Source organism: Macrotis lagotis, chromosome 1, assembly GCF_037893015.1.
Source record: "Macrotis lagotis isolate mMagLag1 chromosome 1, bilby.v1.9.chrom.fasta, whole genome shotgun sequence".
Taxonomy (NCBI): Eukaryota; Metazoa; Chordata; class Mammalia; order Peramelemorphia; family Peramelidae; genus Macrotis; species Macrotis lagotis.
The window spans coordinates 188,273,185-188,294,935 of NC_133658.1; the positions used below are offsets into that span (position 1 = coordinate 188,273,185).

A 21,751-nucleotide genomic window follows, 5' to 3' on the forward strand; every position below is an offset into this window, starting at 1 on the left:
ACCAATGAGTAAATGTTATCTGTTAACTATTGCTAAATGATATCTATGCCATCTATCTGTGATGGTCACTTTTATTACTTATTTATCTCCCAATGCCACCTGTCACACCAATCTCCAAATGCCACCTATTTTTATGGACAAATGATATCTACTGTTATTTATGTGCAAATGCCACCCTTATCTCCAAATTATAATTGCTACTTTTTTCACTTGTCTGCAAATGTTTCCTTTATAAAAATGTCACCTATATCACCTATCACAAAGTGCCATATATTACTTTTGGCACTTCAGTACTAATCTCACCCATGTTACCCATCCATTAATGCCATCTGTGACAGAAATTTCCACATGACATATATGTAATATAACTACAATGGCCACCTCTGTCATGTTTGTACCCAATCTGTGCATGTCACCTATCTACAAATGTCACTCATGTCACCCATCATCTCCTAATGCCTCCTGCCATCCCCTTCACCATTTCTTACATCACAGTTGTTAGTTGTTTGTCCTTCATTGTGGATGAGAACCAATGACATAAGGAGGGCAATGCCTTGACTTGTTAGTGAACTGGATTTAAGTGGGGCATGGCTATGCAAAGTCATCAGCCTCACACTCTCCTCTGGGGTCACCTAAATCCAGTGACAAAACATAGATAAGGACATTTGGAGGTGACTTCAGATATAGTGGAAGACTTTGGCCCTTTTAAGCCCATGTCTTTCTCAGGTCTCAGTTTGTCTGAAGCAACACCCATTTAGAGATTTAATACTAGGTAAGAAATGAGACAAAAGATTATCTGGAGTGCCTATTAGGAAAAAAAAATCAAACTGTGAGGGAAAGACCCTTAGAATGAGGGACAAGAGGACAATGAAAGAGGGAAGATGCAGGAAAACAGGAGAGAAAGAGGGATGGATGGAGGAGGAGGATATGAGGGAGAAAGGGAGAGAAGAAAAAGGAAGAGTGGAGGGGGGAAGAATGAAGGGAGAAGGAGAGATAAATAGGACAAGGAGAAAAAAACTTGAATTTGGGAGATAAGGAAGTAGCAGATTCCAAATATTCTTTTGTGAATACTGAATATTATAAAATGGAATGATATCTGGAAAGTACTTTTAATCCTAAAGCAGTAGATAAATGTCAGTTATTATTATTTTGAACTAGATAAGTATTGCCAATCTCCCCCTATTAAATAGCAAATTAATGAGGATTTCTAGAGGAATTTTCAGAATCAAAGGTCAGCTGGACTTTTGGACTTGGCCCTGATATAATAAAATCCAAGATTCTCTGCCCAGCGTCTCTGACCTCTCCTGAACCTGTCACAAAGAAGGCAGAGGATGATGGCAAGAAAGTGAGAGATTGAGTCATGTAAGAATCAATTGGAAGAACTATTAAAAAAAGACCAGTTTGTGCTTGTATAACACAAAGGTGATATGAAATCTTATTCACAATAACTGTGAAATATGAATGCTGCTATGAATAATCTTATTCACAATAACTGTGAAATATGGATGCATAGGTAATAATAATAATAATTAGCATTTATATAGTGTTTAAAAGTTTGCAAAGCACTTTATAAATATCTCATATTATCTTTGCAACAACTTTGCAACTTCATTTTGCAGTTGAGTAAACTGACACAGATAGAGGTTAAAGTAACTTCCCCAGGGTCATACAACTAGTATGTATCTGAGGCTAGATTTGAACCAAGGCTTGATTCAATATTCAGTATTCTATCCAATGTACTACCTAGCCACTATTATTAATATACCTAGCTATATTATTTTTCCTATTTTCCAGATGAGGAAACTTAGGTTTAGAAAAGTTAAAAGTAATTTAAAGTAAAGTAATCACATAATTTATAAGTGTCAAAGGTTTGAGTGCTTTCCAACTCAAAATTCTATGATAGTTGGAATTTTCTTCAGTCAAAAGGTAAGGGAGTGGAAGGATTTAAGTGTCCTCTATTTCTAACTTCATGATTAAAAGGTGAAGCAGCCTTGATGTCCCTCACTACATCTTGGGAGTGCTCCTGATCTGGTTGGGTTCTGCTTCATTGGCATCTGCCTTCTAATTCAAAATCAAGATCAAAATCAAAATCAAGATGTATTCTATCATGTAGAATTAATAGGGCAGTTATAAAGACAAAAGGGGGGAAAACTTTGCCTTGTTCTCTGTTTCAACCCCACTCTCCTTGTTCTTCCTTTATTTTCTTCCTCACTTTTTAGCTTTCCTTATTCCTTCTTCTTTCATCCTCTTTCTATGCCCTTGATCCTCCATTTTCTGTTTTCTTCCTTTGCCTTCTACTCATGACTCAAGGTGATCTTGGGCAGCTCACTTTTCTTTTTCATATGATGGATTGGAATCAGAAAGACTTTAGTTCAAATTTTATTTCAAACACTTGCTAGTGGTGTGACAAAGGGCAAATTACTAAAGCTTTCAGCCTGTTTCCTCATCTGTAAAATATGGATAATAGTACCTACTATCCTAGGATTTTGGGGGGGATCAAATGAGAGAATATATATACATATGTGTGTGTGTGTGTGTGTGTGTGTGTGTGTGTGTGTGTGTGTGTGTAAATTAAGATTGGGAAAAGACGCAATTAAAATTATTTTGAAAAAAATTACTGAGCACATAGCCTATTCATTGAATCATCTTTGTAAAACTATCCTATAGAGAACTTCTAGGCTGCCCAGTCTCATGTTCCAACTTGTATGGGAGGGTAAGGGATATTCAGCAACTTTTCATTCTCACAAATAAAGACTTTCCAAACCCATCAAAAGCTGGAGGGGTTTTTTTGTTCATGAAAACAACTTCCTTTGGAGCTGCCTTGCTGTCTCCACTCCTAGCTGTATTGCTTTGAGCCAAGCATAGGGGGTCTTTAAAAGTAAATGAGTCTGAATCTGTACATCGGTCTAGCCAGGTTCTCCTCCATTGGACTGATGATGATGATGATAGCCTTGTTTGTTCTGGCTGATCTTGGCTTCTGCCTAACATACATCTCTACCCTCCAACCCACCCACTCTAACCTTCCTCCTGGAGCCCACCAAGAACACAGACTTTGTGGCTTTGAGACAGGAAATTAGGAGGGTAAAAGCACTTCTGTTCTTGATAAGAAGCCAAGGGAAATTGTGGGGACTATGTAGAAACAGTGCTCTGACCTCCTTCCTCAACATCAGAAAGGTTATGTTGACAGACTTACTAGCAGATCAAATATTTTTGATTAAAGTGGTTCAGGAAAAGCAGTATTCAGTTCCCTCAGATACTTTATTTTGTGAAAAAAAGTTTCTCAACCCAGAGAATTACTGTGTTAAAGAAGAATAATCTTGACACTTCTGTTTCTTCTCTCCCTGTTAAAGGAGCCATGGGAACTGGAGGCAAGCTTTATTTTCAGAGCATTTCAGTGCATGGGGTTCCTTGTGGTCAGATCCTTGAGCAGGTAACAAAATCATCAGCTTAAGGAGAGTCAGAGACATAAGAACTGTCCGGGTTCTCTCCTAATATGGAGGTGACCAGCAAAGAGCTTTCAGATGCCATTGCCAGTACCCCTAACTGCTCCTACCCATCATCCCCAGTAAAATAGGAACTTTTTTTACAGGTAGGAGTCATAATTGTTTTTGCTTTTCATTTGTATCCTCAGTCCTTGGCATAGTCTGACACATAAATGCTTAATAGATTAAAAAAAATGTTTGTTGATTTATATTTCAATTACCTTTGAATCTTGCATTTAGCATCTTCCTAAGATTTAGAGCTAGAAGGCTCTTACGGGGCCTTAAGTCTAACTCTTTCATCTGAAAAATAAGTTAACTAAACCCAGAGAGGTTAAGGTTTGCTAGATTGTATAATACAGAAAGTGTGCAGTACTTAAAGCCAGGAAGGGAAGTTCAAATCCTATTTTATTGATGACTATCACTTTACACAAGTCAGTTAACCTCTCTCAGTTTTTATTTCCTATAAAATGAGGTCGTTGGACTCAAAGTCCTCTAAAGGCCCTTTCAGTTCTAAATTTATGGCCCCATAAGGGACTTGCCCAAGTTCATACAATAAGCCTCAGAGGTGAGATTTGAACTCAGGTCCCCTGACCACAAAGTCAGTCTTGGTCCAAGTAACTTTACTTGATCTTATCTTAAAAAAAAAACCCTGAATTTCTTTCTTTCCCCTCCCCCCTCCCATCAGTCATTTAGTTTGGTGAACTTCAGGCTCTTTTTCCCCCTTCTGATAGTTCCATCTTCCCAGGTCCCCAATTTGAGAGAAGAAAACAAATAGGATAGAGTAGCACTGAGTTTGTGTAAAACATATATCCAGAGGCTCCTAGCTCTATGTCCTGTGCTCACTTGCTTCAGTCTGTAGCTTCAAAACATTAAAATTCCCGCAGTTTTCTTTGGAAGAAATATAAAACCAGAGAAAATGAGAAAAGGGAAAATGGTAAATATTTTTGTGATGATATGACACTCTGAAATCATCCACTTTGCTTTTTAAAATGCACAAGTTTTTATTTAGTTTTTTATTTTGCTTTTTCTAACAGAAATTTAGAAACAAATAATCATAAAAAATAAAATTAGAAATTGTCTGTCAGCTATGTAATAGCACTTGGTATTGCTAGGAGATATAGGTGAGGAGATCCAAAATTGGAGACCTTTTTCTGGATATCTCAGGGTCTCTAGGCCACTATGATTGGCAACTATAAGTACGAAGCCATTAGACAATGTTACTTGGACACAACAGTATGTCTGCTGAATGTCACATCTAAGGGTCACTTGGCACAGGAAGAGATGAACAGATTAAGGAAACATTGCAAGCAGGAGACATAATACATATATTGGACCAGATTTTATAAAAGCTTTATAAATCCTCTATAAATCTGGTGACTCCACTGGCAGAGACAGTTAAGGCCTACCTTGAACAATTAACTTTGTTTTATGGAGAGTGGGGAGGGAAAAGAGATGGAATTTTTCCTGTGTAACAATTTGCCTAAGACAGGACCAATCCACAAAGGAATACTCTCAAGACAAAACTATGATTGAAACAGAAAAAGTGATGGGAATGCCTCTTATCTTAATTCCTACTGGAAAATAGTGACAATTGGAAAACTTGCGGTCATTTGTCAGCAACTGCCTTCTTTCACTAAAGTTTCATTGTGTTTTTATACAAGCATGTTCTAGCCACTTGTCCCTTCATTATTGGTAATTGTCTCTCCTACTAGAATGTGGGGGGGAGCAGGCAAATCCATATTATATTTATCACTGTGCTGATAGTTCCATGCATTTAATAGCTAAATTAAATAAAGGAATGTATTGAGTCAATTAATGGGTCAATTCATGTTTTTCCATCTATCTTAAGGGCTTGTCTTTGTATAATCTTTTGGATCGATTATGGACTTGGGCTAAAAATAAGAATGCAATTCAAGTTAGTCAGCTCCCATCAGATATGTCTAAAATTGTTCTGACTGAACCTATGTTTGAGGTGTGTGAATGTATTTCTGAATGCCTAGGTGTCTAGTTTATGTGAAACACATGCCTCTGTAGATATGGGAGAAGAGATTATCTTCTCTATCTCATAGTAAATTAGATTTCTGTTCCCACTAACCTTGCATTTCCATATTACATTAAAGGCCTTTTCCCCCAAGAAGCTCAGGAGTGCCTCTTTAGAATGTGCTGGTGTTTCTAGGTAAGCACTGGAGTCGTTATTAAGCTAGTCTCCAACTTCTACAAAAAGCATTCAGAGTAGGAGCCCAGGACCCATGTTCTTAGAACTTCCCCACCAGGGATACACTTGGGCTACAAACATCCTATTTTTTTCCCAATTAGAAGCTGGAAATCAAAACTCTAGCTAAGTTTATTTTAGATGACTGTCTTGTCCTTCTCCTACCTGCTTCAGGTGATAGAAATAGTCAAGCCCTTGGCCCTCTAGAAAACTCCAAAAACAGTTCAAGTTATTGTTTACCATTTATGTTATTGATTTCTCACAAAAACTTTATATTTCTCTTCTTCACTCTTTCCCTTACTTGTATATTCCAAAGAATTAATTGCTTATGTGCACATTTTCACGTAAAGGACATTTTTATAGCCCAGGCTCTCTTCTGCAAGGTGGGGGTGTTTTTTTGTCTTTGTTGGAGTTGTGCTTATGGATTGGGGGGAAAGATCTTTAATCAGGAAACAGGATAAAAATTCTTAAATATGTGTTGACCAATCCCTGTGGAGCCTTAAAAAAAAAGCAGTAAGAGCACTGGGATGTTGTGCTTAAAGAATGGAAATGTTAATCCTTGTGTTCTCTGCTGTTCAGACACCAGCTGGGGTTGGTCAAAACATTCCAAACTCAAAAAAGAGGATTATAATGGTGGAGGAAGTAGGGCTGGGAAATGATTTGAATTGTAATGTATTTGATTAAAGTAAGAGAAATTACTCTAGGACACTGAACCCAGAGAAATGGCTGTATAGAGATTAATGGCTAAACTCATACATTACTAAGTAGCTTTATGACTTTGAGCATGTTGTGAGTAGAGCTTTCAATATGAGGGAGTTGGATAAAATTGAGATCAATGGATTTTTCTTAGGTCCGAATTTAATACTTTTTTAATTCAACTATTATTGAATTGAGAACATTTTGATATATGATGTTACATTGATTTTTTTTTGGATTTGTTGTGTCTGAGTTCTCTCAGACATTGACCTTTATAGCCTCAGTGAAGATAGCCCTATGAAAAAAGAAAGCATTTTGTCTAAGGCCCTGTACTCTATCACACCAACCAGTTTGGGTAGAATCAATCAGTTACCTGCTATTGTAAATAATCATTTAGTTCAAACAGAATGGAGAAATTGGTTATGTGCTATAGAGGCTTGGTGATAACTGATTTTGATTGTCTTTGTGAGAAGGCAGTAGAAGTGGAAATAAGGTTAAGGTGGTGATACTACCAAACTCAGTAAAGAGGCATTTTCTGGCACTCACTAGGTGAGGATATGAATATCCTTTGGAGGAAAATTGAGTTCAATCAATTGGTGATCCCCTGGGCATGAGACAGCATGGAGAAACAGAAGAAGCAGTACAGGACTTCTTTGGAGGTTCTCTTGGGGATTTTTTGCTTAATGATAGTAAATGTTTCCTAACTTGTTATATTAGAGAAGGTCTATCAGATTACCCAGCACAAATGATGATCTCTTCCAATTGCTGCCCAAGACCCTAAGTCAAAAACTGGCAATAGCTTTGACCATCCTTACTGACTCTTGGAAGGTAATGCCTGTAGCCAGGATCACATGATTCTAGCTATGGGTTCTAAGGGCTTTCTTTCCAGGAAATTCTGTGGAAAAATGTGTCTACTGCCTATATGGATGAAAGATGAAGTCTTGCCATTCACTCAGAAGAATGTAGGCTTCTTGAAAGAAGACATTACTATTATTTTTTCACTTTTTATCCACTGTGCCAATGCTTACTGAACTGATTTGAGTTGGATTGAAAACATGGAGATCATTTTAGATTCAACACTGCGGGGACACTGACACTGAAATGAGTACACCAAGCAGAAGGATCACTTCCCTATACTTTGAGGGACATTATATCTGATACTCATTGAGATCCTTCAGGGATAAAGGTAGGGCCACAGTACCTGGGGCAGGGGGATTTTTCCCTCCCTTCGAGAGCCCTGGTCTTAGCACCAGTGATTTGTGTTCACAGGCACATGGGCATGGGATGGAGGGCAGGTTAGAGTAAGAGGTTGGAAGGCACCAATCTCTTACAGCACTATCACTAGTAAAATAGTTTTATAGAAGGATCACTCAGATATTAAATGGATAAGAAGTCTTGAAGGCTTCCATGACCTTATTAACAACTACCTGAGAGTGCTTCAACCTCCTTTCTTGTGGATCCTAGTACAACCCAGCCATTGGGTAGGACCTGGAAGTTTCTCAGGGAAGCCTGACTCTGCTATCTACCTCTACACGGGACTTGCTCCATTGCTATTAGGCATCTTAGCTTGTGTATCTCCCTGCCAACCCTTTACTGCCACCACTCCCCTTTTGATGACCTCCTCATCTCATTCTCCTTCAGCAAAGGGAGAACCTGCGGGTGTTAATGTTCATCTTGGTCACTCCAATGACCTTAAGTGGAGTGGAGAGGCTGAAGGAGGAAGCCAAGGGAGAGTCACAGAAGAGGTCAGACAGCTCATCTCTTTCCTCTAACTCATACGTAGCATCATTGAGCATTCTCCGGTGGAGGTGGCAGGTCTGTTCAATCTTCAGTTTGTTGATGTCACTGCGAAGTCGCATCAGTTGCCGGGCCAACTGCTGATCCTGCAAACGCATCTCTGCCTGGGAGCCAAAAATTAGCGCAGGGTTAGAGGTAAATGAGAGACTCACTTATTTTCTAATAAAGTTTATCTTGTCTATGAGAAGACTTAATAAAGTTAGGGGTTTTAAATGTACACGTTCATTTGCCCCAGAGACAAAGACAAAAAGTTATCATGCTGAAAATGGACACATGGTCAAAGACAGATAAAGTAGCTGAGACCCAACAATAGCAATAGAGATAGATATTGAATGCACCAATGTAGCCCTACCCTGGGAAATTGAAGGAGAGGGGTCCTAAACCCTTTTCTGCTTATTACATATATTTTGATCTTATCAAAAGTTCTTATTTGCTTAGTATTTAACATAAGGGAAAGGGGAATGCATTTTAGTAAAAAAGCCTTTCATTTAGGAAGCCCTTGTTTGGAAATCTCCATTGCTTCATTTAATAATGAGAATAATAATAATAAAATAACACTTATATGGTGTTTATTATATGTCAGCACTCTGCTAAATGCTTTATAATTATTATCGTATATGATACTCAAAACAACCCTGGGAGGTATGTGCTCTTATTATCTTCAGTTTCACAGAGGTGGAATGATCTGCCTAGGGTCACTCATGTAGAAAATGTCTGAACTCAGATCTTCCTGATGCCAGGGTCCAGAATTCTATCATCTATTTTAACAATTGGTTGTCAATGACCCTGTCAGAAAGGCAAAAAAGGGTATCTGTGATTTCTGATTTCCAGATGAATAAGCTGAAGCTCAGAAACTTTTCAAGTGATTAAAGTCACTTAAGTTGAAAACATTTGAAGATGTTGACAATGAATCACTTAAAAGTCACACTATTAATTTTAAACCCAGACCTTCAAACTCCTGTTCTGGTACTCTTTCTTTCTGCTGCATTACTCGTTAATATCTGTTGATCTTGCTGTGATCTAGCTCCTAGTCCATGATTTGTCACTAATTGGTAATGTAAGCTTTCTATAAGGCACTTCTCTCTGACAGGAAGTTAGAATAGATGATCTACTCTAAGGTTATTTCAATTCATAGTCCCAGATAAAGAGACTACATGATGTGTTTTCAGTGAAACCAGGAAAGTTGTTCAGTCGTTTCAGTTGTGTCTGAATCTTTGTGATCCCATTTGAGGTTTTCTTGGCAAAAATACAGGAACAGTTTGCCATTTCTTTCTCCAACTCATTTTACAGTTGAGGAAGCTGAGACAAACAGAGTTAATTCACTTGCCCAGGATAATACAACTAGTAATTATGAGAGGCAGGATTTGCTGCTACCCCAGGAACCAGGAAAACTTAGATTCAGATCTTGCCTCTGATGCTTAGGTATATGATCCTAGACAAGTCATTTAACCTCAAAGTCTCTCAGTTACCTTATCTGGAAAATGGGGGTAACAATACCATCTTCATAAGAATATTGTAAAGATTCTTTTAGATTTTTTTCAAGGCACTGGGGTTAAGTGGCTTGACCAAGGCCACATGGCTAGGTAATTATTAAGTGTCTGAGGTTGGATTTGAACCCAGGTACTCCTGACTCCAAGGTCGGTGCTCTATCCACTGCACCACCTAGCCACCCCTAGAATATTATAAAGATTGAAAGAGATATTATAAAGATTGAAAGAGATAATATATGTAGAATAATTTTCAAATCTTAAAAGTTATGTAAAGAGAAGTTGTTTAATATTTAGAGAAGAAGGGATTATAGGATCTTCATAGGATTTAAAGGAAGAAGGAACCTCAGAGGTCATCTAGCCTAACATTACAAATAAGAAAACTGAAGCTCATTATCAGTTAAGTGACTCTTCCAAGGTCAAACAAGTAACAAATAGGAGATGCAATATTTATATTGCTATATATTCATAAATCTGATTAAAGTTGACAAAGTACAGTGAACAATTCGGGCTTAAAGATTTCTGTCCCTCCCCTATACATTCTGGGTGTCAGACTTTCCTCAGGGATGCCTGATCTTTGACTTTGGTCCTTCTAGAGCTATGACTTTGGGGCAGATTCTCTCACTACCTGGGCTTGCTGTCTATCCCCACAAATTTCCTGAGTTCTTCCTCCTCACTGTTTACTCTGCCTCAACTTGCAGAGAGCAATTGTTTTGCTGATTTTATGAAGTCATGGTTAAGCTATGTAGTATACCTTTGTTAATGATGAACCTTCCTGGTGCTGGAGCCAAATGGATTTGAACAAGGCATCTTGGGATGCCAGGCAGAGGCTTGAACTAATCAGGGAAACTAAAATACATTTTCCCACTTCCATTGTCCCTTGGATTTTGAAGATATTGATCTTATTTTAAGAAAGCTTATGTTCTTAAAAACAATGCAATCTTCAGGAGGACAGAGTGATTTCAACTCAATCTCTATTCTGTCTCTTTCACATACGGATCAAGGATAAACATGTGCCCAGGTTCATAGAAACAGTTAATAGCAATGTACCTGGTTAGAGCTAGAAGCGACTTTAGAGGCTTCATTTTACAGAAGGGGAAACAGAAACCCAGGAACATAATACAATGTTTTCTGTTATACATGGCTTCCATTTTTTTTCTTCTGGCTAGGATAAAGAACCCAAGTACTTAACAGAATTTGCTTGTTTTAATCCTTACCCTTGGGATTTTAATCCATACCCTTGTCCCCAAGGTATGCTACTTGGTGATTAATAACTTTACAAATTATTTTTTCACCCATTCTTGATTCATTATGGGAAATATGCAATGAGCCGCTTTCCTAATTGCTCACTCCCTGGGGGTCCTGAGCAAAGGTGGCCTGGACAAAGGCACAGCCCATGTTGGTGTGATAAATTTTTTTCAGAGGAAAAATAATAGCATTTATTTGGTTCTTAGGGGTGTGGATTATTCTCCAGCTAAATCTTTAATTACTGTAATTGACTTGGTGAGAGAAATTTGAAATCTTATTGTGTCGGGAGAGTGGAAAGTCTAGTTCACTACCTAAGTGTGTGGGACTCTGTTGTCTTCCCAAGTCAATAAGTAGTTATTAGGTATCTACTGTATGCCAGATATTGTGTTAGTCATTGAAGATACAAAGAAATAAAAAGAGCCTCTGCCCCCAAGGAATTTATAATCTAATTGGGGAAACAACATGTTCTCCCCCCACAAAAATGTACGAACAAGATATATACAGTATAATCTCAGACAGAAAGTACTAGTATTAAGACAATTGAGGAAAGAGTTCTGGTAGAAGGTGGAATTTTAGTTGAGATGTGAAGGAACCCAAAAAAACCAGGAGACATAATCAAGGAAGGAGAAGATTACAAGCATGGTAGAAAGCCAATGAAAATTCACAGAGGAGATGAGGATATGGGATATCTTATGTGACCAATAGCCAGGAGGCCAGTATCAATGGATCACAGAGTTTGTGGGACAGTATTAGATGAAAACAAGACAAGGTACAAATGGTTTTAAAAACCAAACAAAAAATTTTATACCTTATCTTGGAGGTAATAGGGAACCACTGGAGTTTACTTAATTGGAAAGAAGATTGGGAGAACATGGTTAGACCTGAAAAAGATAGTTTTTATAGTTGAGCGAAGAATGAACTGGAGTGTGTGTGTGTGGAGGGGGGAGGGATTTGAGATAAGGAGAACAATCGGCTATTGCAATAGTCCAAGTGAGGATAAAGAGGGCATACATACCAAGGTACTAGCAGTTTCAAAGGATAGAAGGAAGCCTAAATGAGAAATGTTTTGAAATAAATATATAAAGAATGTGAAAGCAACTCATAGCCACTATAAAATGCCTGCTATGAGGGACAATTTTATTGTTGCAATCAGAATGATAATCATTGTTGAACACCCACTCTCCACTCCTTTTTTTAAAATTTGAGTAAGAAAGATGTAATGGGAAAGAATATGAAGACATCTATGTGCCAACAAGGTATATACAGGATAAATCTGGATAATCAATAGAAGGAAAGCATTAATGTTAAAAGTGGGATGGAGTGTCAGAATGACTTCTTAAAGATAAGATTTTAGCTGAGACATGGAGGAAGGAGGAGGAGATGAGGAGGGTAAGAGGAAGATCCAGTGAAAATGTATCAGATCCCAACTTTGATGGGTATATCACTGAGCTTCAGTTTTCTCAACTGTAAAATGGGGATAATAAGACCAAAAGTAGTTTTTCAAACTTCTCTTTTTTCCATCTTGTACTTATCCCGCATATTGTTGTTTTATGTGCAAATGTTATCTCCACAATTAGAATATAAACTCCTTGATTACAAGGACTTATCACCTTTGTCTTTATAACCCCAGTAATTTAGCACAGTAGCTTACAAATAACTGCTTAATAAGTAATTGCTGATTAATTAACAGTAACTATCTCATTAAGTTATACTAAAGATCAGATGAGATGATGTAATAGGCTCTATTAACCTTGAAGTTATATAAAAAAAACCCCCAATCTATTTTCTGAATGTATTTGGAGCATTCAATTCAAATCAACAAGTGCTTTCTAAGCATTACTGTTTGCAAAGCATTGGGCTAGGCAGTGGAGATGCAAAGACAAGAACAAAATAATCCCTGACTACAAGGATTATTTGAATGTCCTGAACAGGGAGGTAAGGGGTTACTTTGCTTTACAGAATCCTTCTTTGTAATGGGATTTGAATTTGTTCTGAATAGGAATGAGGTAGTATATTCCCGTGGTTGGAACTTCTTGGAGACTGGTTGGAGGCAGGGAGGCCAAGGAATATGGAAGAAGGAGTGTTTGATCCTTCTCTTTTCTAAAGCCTAGGCCAAATTTGCTGTGGGACAAGAGGTTTTGATGTTGTTTGCTTTCTTTTCAGATATCATTCAGAAAAATCAGGAAGATGAAAAGGTATATACCATTTCAGCTGGTTTTTCCCCTGCTTTCACGTTTCCCTCAAGGATTTTTTGTTCAGACCAAAATAAAATAAGAATAATAAATTCATAGACTTAGAGAGCCAGTTCAATCTCATAATTTTAAAGATGAAAAATTGAGGGTCAGAATAATGAAGCATTTGAAGGAACTGGGGATGTTTAGCCTGGAGAAGAGGAGATTCATGGAACATGAAATTTATATTCAAGTATCTGTAATCTCATGTGGAAGACAGATAAGATATATTCCATTTGGTCCTAAAAGATAAAACCAAGATAAAATTAGTAAACATATCAAGGAGAACTTAACAATTAGAACTGTCCAAAAATTAAAACTCAATGATCAGGTGTTGAATCAGTCAATAAACATTTATTAAGCATCTGTTATATTCAAGACACCATGCTAAATACTGGAGAAACAAAAAAGGACAAAAGACGGTGAGTGCTTTTAAGACAATCTCAGTCTAATACAAGAACCAATGTGAAGACAACCATATGCCAACAAAGTATATACAGGATAAATCCAGGTAATCAATAGAAGGAAAGAATTAATATTAAAGGGAGGTGTGTCAGGAGAGACTTTTTAGAGAAGATAAGATTTTAGCTGAGACTTGATGGAAACAGGAGAAGATGAGGAAGGTATGAGGAAGAATCAGTGAAAATGCTCCATCAGGAGATGGAATGTCTTGTGAGATAAAGAGTAAGGAAGCCCATGTCATTGGATCACAGAAAAGTCAGGGAACTGGGTTGTAAGGTATAAGAAGAGTGAGATAGAAAGGGGCACAGCCAACATCTTTAAATATCAGAGGATTTCATATTTGATCCTGGACATAATAGGGAACCATTAAAGTTTACTGAATTGGGACAGGGGAAGAGACATGGTCAGATCTGCAATATAGGAAGATTATTTTGACAGCTGAGGAAGGGATGGGTTGTGGTGAGGAGAGATCTGTGGCAGCAGACCAACAACAAGTTATTGAAATAGTCCATGTGTGAGGTGATTAGGACTGGCACTAGTAGTGTCAGAAGAGAAAGTGAGTATGTGAAAGAAATGTTATGAAGGTAAAATCGAGAGAGTTTGGCCAAAGATTGGAGAGAGGAGTTGAAAATGACATCTAGGTTGTAACTCTGGTTGACCCAGAGCATGGCAATGCCCTTGACAGTATAAAAGGGAATTTAAGAAGAGAGGAGAATTTTGAATAAAAGATAATGAAATCAGTTTTAGACATGTTGAATTTAAGATGTCTACAGGACATCCAGTTTGAACTGTCTAACAGACAGTTGGAGTATAAGATTGAAAATTAGGAGAGAAGTTAAGACTGGCAGAGAAGATCTAAAAATCATTAGCATAATTATGGAAGCTGATGATATCATCGAGTGAAATAGTATAAAGGGGAAAGAGAAAACAGTATATACAAAGAGCCCAGAAGAGAGTCAGGGGACACATACTTTTAGCAGGCAAAGATCTAGCAAAAGAAACTGAGGAGTAGTCAAGTAGGAGGAAAAACTCAGGATTTAAAAGTATCACAGAAACCTAGAGAGAAGAGGGTATCATGTAAAAGAAGGGAAGGATCAATAATGTCAGAGGCTGCAGAGAGGTCAAGAAGGATATGATTGAAAGAAGACCATTAGATTTGGTAAATAAGGGATATTAGGTAACTTTGAAAAGAACAGTTTTGGGGCAGCTAGGTGGAGCAGTGAATAGAGCACCTGCCTTGGAGTCAGGAGTACCTGGGTTCAAACCTGACCTCAAACACTTAATAATTCCCTAGCTGTGTGGCCTTGGGCAAGCCACTTAACCCCATTGCCTTGAAAAATCTTTAAAAAAAAGAGCAGTTTGGGTTGTCATCAAACTATAGTTAAAAAAGAAAGTTAAAGAAAAGAAAGTGAAGGCATCTATAATAGCTGTTGGCTTTCTTAAGGAGTTGTGCCATTAAAAAAGGAGAAGAGATATGGCATCAATTTCTTTGGTATTTCCTACAGAGGCAGGATTATAGATCTTTTGAAATTATTTCTGAAGTCTGAAGTTAAATGTATGATAATAATAGTAATAATCATAATCATAATAATCAGTCTTATTTTGCAATATGCCTGACTCTTCATGATTCTATTTGGGGTTTTCTTGGTAAAGTTACTGGAATAGTTTACCATTTCCTACTTCAGCTAATTTTATAGTTGAGGAAATTGAGGTAGAGTCAAGTGACTTGCCCAGGGCCACAGAGCTAGCAACTGTTGGAGGTGAGATTGGAGCTCTGGAAGATGAGTCTTTCTGACTCCAAGCATGGCACCTCTATCTACTGTACTACCTAGCTGCCCTATGATATCTTTAGATAGTGGGAATGAAATCATCAGATGAGGATTATTGAAGATATGTGGTAAGGGGGTGGTGGTGAAGCCAAGATGGCAGCATGAAGATAGCATTTCCCAGGACCTGCTTCCCCTACAAAACTCCAAAGGCCATCAAATTATGACTCTAACCAAAATTTAGAGGGTCAGAACCCACAGAAAGACTGAGTGATACAATTTCCCAGGGTAAGATAACTTAGAAGCTCCGTGGGAAAGGTATATTTCACCAGGAGCAGAGGTTGGAAAAAAGCCCCAGCCACAGCTCAGCACAGCCCAGTCCAGCCCAGCCCAGCCCAGGGATCACTGGGAACAACTTGAAGGGGAGGTGAGAGAACTCTGCTGCACCAGAATGAATGTGGAGTGAGGAGCACTAGCCTCAGAGTAGCCCTGCAGCGAGAACCTGTAGTAGGAATCTGGGGAAAACAGCCTGTACCTCCAGAGCATAGCCCATAGATGGTAAAGGGATCAGGAGAGACTGCAGAAATCTCTCTGCTCTCCCGGGGGCAGGACTCTGCTGTTTGCCCACACTCTGATCCAGGTTGCAGTTTGGCCTTCCATACTAAGACAGAAAGGCTCCTCCTCACAGCTCCAGGGCAGAGGAGAGTGCCTGTGGTCTTCTATACATCAAAGTACAGGAAAGAGAGCATAAGACCTCGGAGGAATAAAGGTCCCAGTGGGGTATCCCCCAAAAAAACCCAAAGAGGGTGTCCCAATAATACTCAAAAGCTCAGGAAACACCCCAAAACAAGGTACAGGCTGGAGGAATGATTAAACAGAGAAAAAAGAGGAACACCATTCTTTGTTTACGATCCCAAGATCAAAATATTCAATCTGAAGATGAAGAAGTAAAAACTCCTGCATCTAAAGACTTCAAGAAATATAGAAGTTGGGCTCAGGCTATGATAGAGCTCAAAAAAGATTTTGAAAAATCAAGTAAGGGAGATAGAAGTAAAACTGGGATAAGAAATGAGAAAGATGCAGGAAAAACGTGAAAAAGAAGTCAGCAGCTTACAAGGAGATCTATAGTGATGCTGAAGAAAATAACATGTTAAAAACCAGCATAGGTTAAATGGATAAAACAGTTCAAAAAAACTATTGAGGAGAAGAATGCTTTAAAAAGCAGAATTGACCAGATAGAAAAGCAGATAAGGAAAAGCAGATAAGAAAATTCTCTGAGGAAAGCAAATACTTCAGATGTATAATGGAGCTAAAGGAAGCTGATGATTTTACAAGAAGTCAAGATACAATACTTCAACACCAAAAGAATGAAAAACTAGAAGAAAATGTGAAACATCTCATTGAAAAAACAACTGATCTGGAAAACAGATTTAAAAATTATTGGGATACCTGAAAGTCATGATCAGGAAAAGAGCTTTGACCTCATTTTTTTACAAGGCAAATGGGGTTAAGTGGCTTGCCCAAGGTCACACAGCTAGGTAATTATTAAGTGTCTTGGGACCGGATTTGAACCCAGGTACTCCTGACTCCAAGGCCGGTGCTTTATCCACTACACCACCTAGCCACCCCTTTGACCTCATTTTTAAAGAAATCCTACAGGAAAATTGACCTGATATCCTAGAAGCAGAGGGCAAAATAGAAATTGAGAGAGTCCACCGATCTCCCCTGAAAAGAAAACCCAAAAAAGCAACCCCCAGGAATATTACAACCAAGTTCCCGAACTCCCAAGTCAAAGAGAAAATATTACAAGCAGCCAGAAGGACAGAATTCAAATATTGTTGAGCTACAGTCAAGATCACACAGGACTTAGCAGCAACTACATTAGGGCTCATAGGGCTTGGAATATAATATTCCAGAAGGCAAAAGAGCTTGGAATGCAACCAATAATCAAACTACCCAGCAAACCTGAGCATCTTCTTCCAGGGGAAAAGATAGACTTTCAATGAACCAGGGGAATTTCAAATGTTCCTGTTGAAACGACCAGAGCTGAACAGAAAGTTTGAACTTCAAATACAGTACTCAGGTGAAGCATAGAGAGTGGAGAAGGGAATTATATGAAGGAGTTAATGATGATGATGAACTGCATGTATTCCTGCATAGAAAAAATGATACTGACAATACTCATATGAAACTTCTCATTTAATAGAGCAGGTAGAAGGAGCTTTTATAGATGAAGCACAGGAGAGAGCAGAATTTGAAGATATGATATATTGTAAAAATGGAGTCAATGGCTAAAAAGGAAATGCACTGGGAGTAAGAGAAAGGAGAGTTTCAATAGGCTAAGATATTTCATATAAAAGATATATATTACATATTATATATATATATATATATATATATATATATATATCACAATGAGCTTTTGCAATGATATGGAAGGGAGGAAGGCAAGGGGGAAGGAGGGAACCTTCACTCTCATCAGAAATGGCTCAGAGAGGAAACAACAGCATATACACTCAATAGGGTATAGACATCTAGAGTAAAAAGGAGAGAAGTGGGAAAGGGGGAAGGGGGGATATAGGTGATAGAGGAGAGGGTAAATAATAAGAGAGAATGGTCAGATATAACACATTTTCTTTTTTACTTCTTACAAGGGGTTGGTATTGGGTGGCCTGTCCAGGACTATGGGATTGGGTGGTTGCTGGGTCTTAGGGGTGATATGTGAGCTTGGGGCATCTTGGTCCCAGGACCAGTGATCAGTCTGCTGCATCACTCAGCTACCCTACAGGACATTTTATAAGAGGGACAGAGTGAAAGGAGAGAGAAAATATAATACATGGTAGTGGGGAGGAATGGATGAAGAGAATTACAATCAGCAACAGCAGCAGTGAAAAAATATGGAAGTAACTTTTATGATGGACTTATCATAAAGAATGTGATCCACCCAAGATAGAGCTGATGGTATCAGAACACAGTCTGAAACACATTTTTTTCCTTTCCTTTCCTTTATTTCTCATGAGGGTCTATATTTTTTTGGGGGGGGGGAGTATTATGTTTACTCTTAAACAAGAAAATTTTAGTAATGTATAGAAAACCCATCACTTATATGGGAATATTCATAGTGCCTCTGTTCATGGTGGCAAAGAGCTGGAAATTAAGTAAATGTCCTTCAATTGGGGCATTGCTTAACAGGATGTGGTGTGTGTATGTGATGGAACACTGTTGTTCTGTTAGAGGCCAGGAGAGATGGGAGTTCAGGGAAGCTGGAGGGATTAGCATGAACTGATGATGAGCAGGATGAGCAGAGCCAAAGGAACATTGTGAACCCTGGTGGCAGCATGGGGGTGATGACCAACCTCGATTGACTTGCTCATTCCATTAGTGCAAAAATCAGGCATAATACTTTATTTTTCTTCCTTAAGGATATTATTTCTCTCTCATCCCATTCAGCTTAGATCAATGTATACCATGGAAAAATGTAAAGACTAACAGACTGCCTTCTGTGAGGGGTGGGGGGAGGGAAGCAAGATTGGGGAAAAAAATTGTAAAAGATTCAAAATTAAGAAAAAGATATGCAGTAGGGTCAGAAGAATCAAGGGGACAATTTGCTGGAGAGAGAGGAAAGCATGTGCATGTAGAGGGATTTAACTTGTGGAAGAAAAGGGTCACTTCCTCATGTGAGATAGGAATGAAAGGGAAGACAACAATTGAAGAACCCTAGGTGATATGAGACAAGAAGAAAAGGAGAAAAGGAAGCTCTCAGTGAATGGTCCCAGTTTTAAAAATAAAATATGATTTAAGGTTCTCAGTTGAGATGGTGAGAGGAGGAGGAGCAAAAGGAATATTTGGAAATGTTTGGAAGAGCCACTGTGATGAATAGGATAGTAGGTTACTTTATTGCCATTGCTGTTTGGTCACTTCAGTTATGTCCAACTCTTCTTGAACCCATTAGATACTAGAGTTTATCATTTCCTCTTCAAGCTCATTTTAAAGATAAAGAGCTGATACAAACTGATGTAAAAACTGATGCCCAGTTACACAGCTACTAAGTGTCTGAAATGGAATTTGAGTTCAGGAAGATAAGTTATCCTGACTCCTGTTCCATTCATTGTACCACCTAATTCCCCCAGATGTTTACTTAGGGATATGTAAAATGATTGCCTGCCATAGTTAGGGCCCATTTGAGTAATATAGCAAATTTGCATTGGGCATATTTCATGGTCTTCTCCAACTTTGTCTAGCAGTATGGGTGAAGGAGTGAAGGCAATGGAGGAAGTAATCCAAGGTTGAAACTTGGTAGAGCAAGATCAGTAGTAGGATAAGGAAGCAAGGGATTCAAGAGAAGTAGACTATGGAATTTAACTGGCTTATCAAAGGGTCAAGGAAAGGAAGGAAGGAAGGTGTTGCTGATGTAGGGGTGATGAATTGGGAGGGAAAGGATTGAAGGGAAGGGAAGATGGCACAGTTGAAGAACAAGGTTTGGAACTGCAAGACAAAGAGAGACAGTGGAAATACAAATTATGATCAGAAAGGGGGATTTCAGAGTTCATGAATATGGAAAGGGTGTTGGTCAAGATCAAAGTTATGAGCAGCTTTGTGTTCGGCAAAAGTGGAGTGAAGAGTTAGGTCATCTAAGATAAGTAAATTGAGGAATGATGGAGAGTGTTTGTGAGAGTATAAACAGAGAGGGTTGAAGTTCCTTAGCATGGGGGCAGGTTGAATTGATAAGAAGAGAAATATTGTGAGCAAATATGAAACTCATTGAGGAAAAAAGGAAGTGAATTGGAAGTTTGTAGATAATAGATACAAGAAATTTGGGTAGATGTGGACTGAATGAACCTTAGAAGAAGACAGGTTCCTGAGTTATGATGGAAGAGGAAGAACATGAAAAATGGCAATGGGGCAAAAGGGATATTCCAACCCCTTTACCTCGACTAATTAGTCAAGGGAATAAGTGAATGTACAGCCAGGCCTGTAAAAGAAAGCAAGGGATGCTATCTAAACATAAAGGAGGTAGGTTTTTCTGAGAACCAGAAGATGGAAGGAGTGGGAAAGGAAAAATATTTAAGATTAAAGCAAGCTTGTTGCCTATGAGGAGGCATTCTAGAGAGCATAGTGGAAGGAGTAGTTTTGACTGGATGGATGGATTGGGCTGAAGGAATGAGAATAAAGGATTTGGCAATGGAGAATAAGGTTTTAATGACAACCAAAGTTCAGAATCACTGGTAAAGCTATAAATATGGGGCAAATGTGTTAATCATTGAGGAATCAGTTCAAGTAGATTTTCATTGTCTTGACTGTAGACAGTTCAGGTGAGAGGTCAAATTCTGGGATTTGAAGAAATGATGTTATTCCTCCAAGCAAGAGGTGAGGCTCAATAAATGATGTAATGACCTATGTCCTCTGGAATTTGGTATTGGTTATGACATTTCTCTTCTCCAGGAGGGAGGCAGGAGACCAAAAAGGAGACCTAGCATGATGGAGTTTTCTCCCCTTTCACTAAAGGCTGGTGCCCAAAGGAATGTCATTCTTTTCTTCCAGCAGGAAATTTTAGACCTGGTGCAGTAGAATGGTATCACTTCCCTTCCTGATAAAAGGTTAGAGTCTAGGCAGGAGACCAGAATAAAGCATGCCATTTTCTCTCCTTAAGGGAGGAGGCAGGAGACCTGTTGTAAAGGAACAGTATTTTTTGGAAGTCTTTGATCAGAGCCTGGACAACCATTTGTTGGGTATGTTAGAGGGAGATTTCTTTTAGGGAATACATTTAATCTCAAATATCTCTTCAAATTCTAAAATTCTGTAATTCTATGAACTACACAGTTCAAGGAAGGCACTAATAAATGGGAAGACATCACACTTTCAGTGAGCCTTAAGGAAGAGAAGGGTTCCAAAAACAGATATGAGAAGAAAAGCTATTACAGACTTAGGGAGAAAGCCATCTGTGGGGAATAGCAAGCAATTCAGTTTGGCTATATAGTTTAGAGGGTATTGTGCATGGGGGAGAGAAACTGGTACTATGTAAAATGGAAAATGAGAGAGAGAGAGAGAGAGAGAGAGAGAGAGAGAGAGAGAGAGAGAGAGAGGAGAGAAAAAAGAGGAAGAGAAAGGAGAAGGAAGGAAAAGAGGAAAAAGGAAAAAGGGAGAGTTGGGGAAAGAAGAGAGCAAGAGGAGAGAAAGAAATAGAAATATAGGAAGAGGAAGAAGTGAAGAGAAAGGGAAAGAACGGGAGAGAGATCAGATTGTGGAGGACTTTAAAAGCCAAATAATGGAGATTGTATTTTATACTAGAAAGTCAATGAAACCTTTTTGGGCAGAAGAGTGACATGATGAGTGATATGCCTTAGGAATATCAGTTTAGCAACAGAGTAAA

General features: G+C 38.5%; 1 protein-coding gene across 2 annotated transcripts in view; it reads right to left on the reverse strand.

Annotated features, from left to right (window-relative positions):
• Positions 1-4,422: 4,422 nt before the first annotated feature.
• Positions 4,423-21,751, reverse strand: part of FAM167A (family with sequence similarity 167 member A) — a 57,766-nt gene continuing 40,437 nt past the window's right edge. For both annotated transcript variants that reach the window (XM_074209506.1, XM_074209507.1), the window contains one exon: positions 4,423-8,291. In XM_074209506.1, coding sequence (XP_074065607.1) covers positions 8,028-8,291 — 264 coding nt within the window. In that variant the 3' untranslated portion in view covers positions 4,423-8,027. The remainder of the gene's footprint in view (positions 8,292-21,751) is intronic.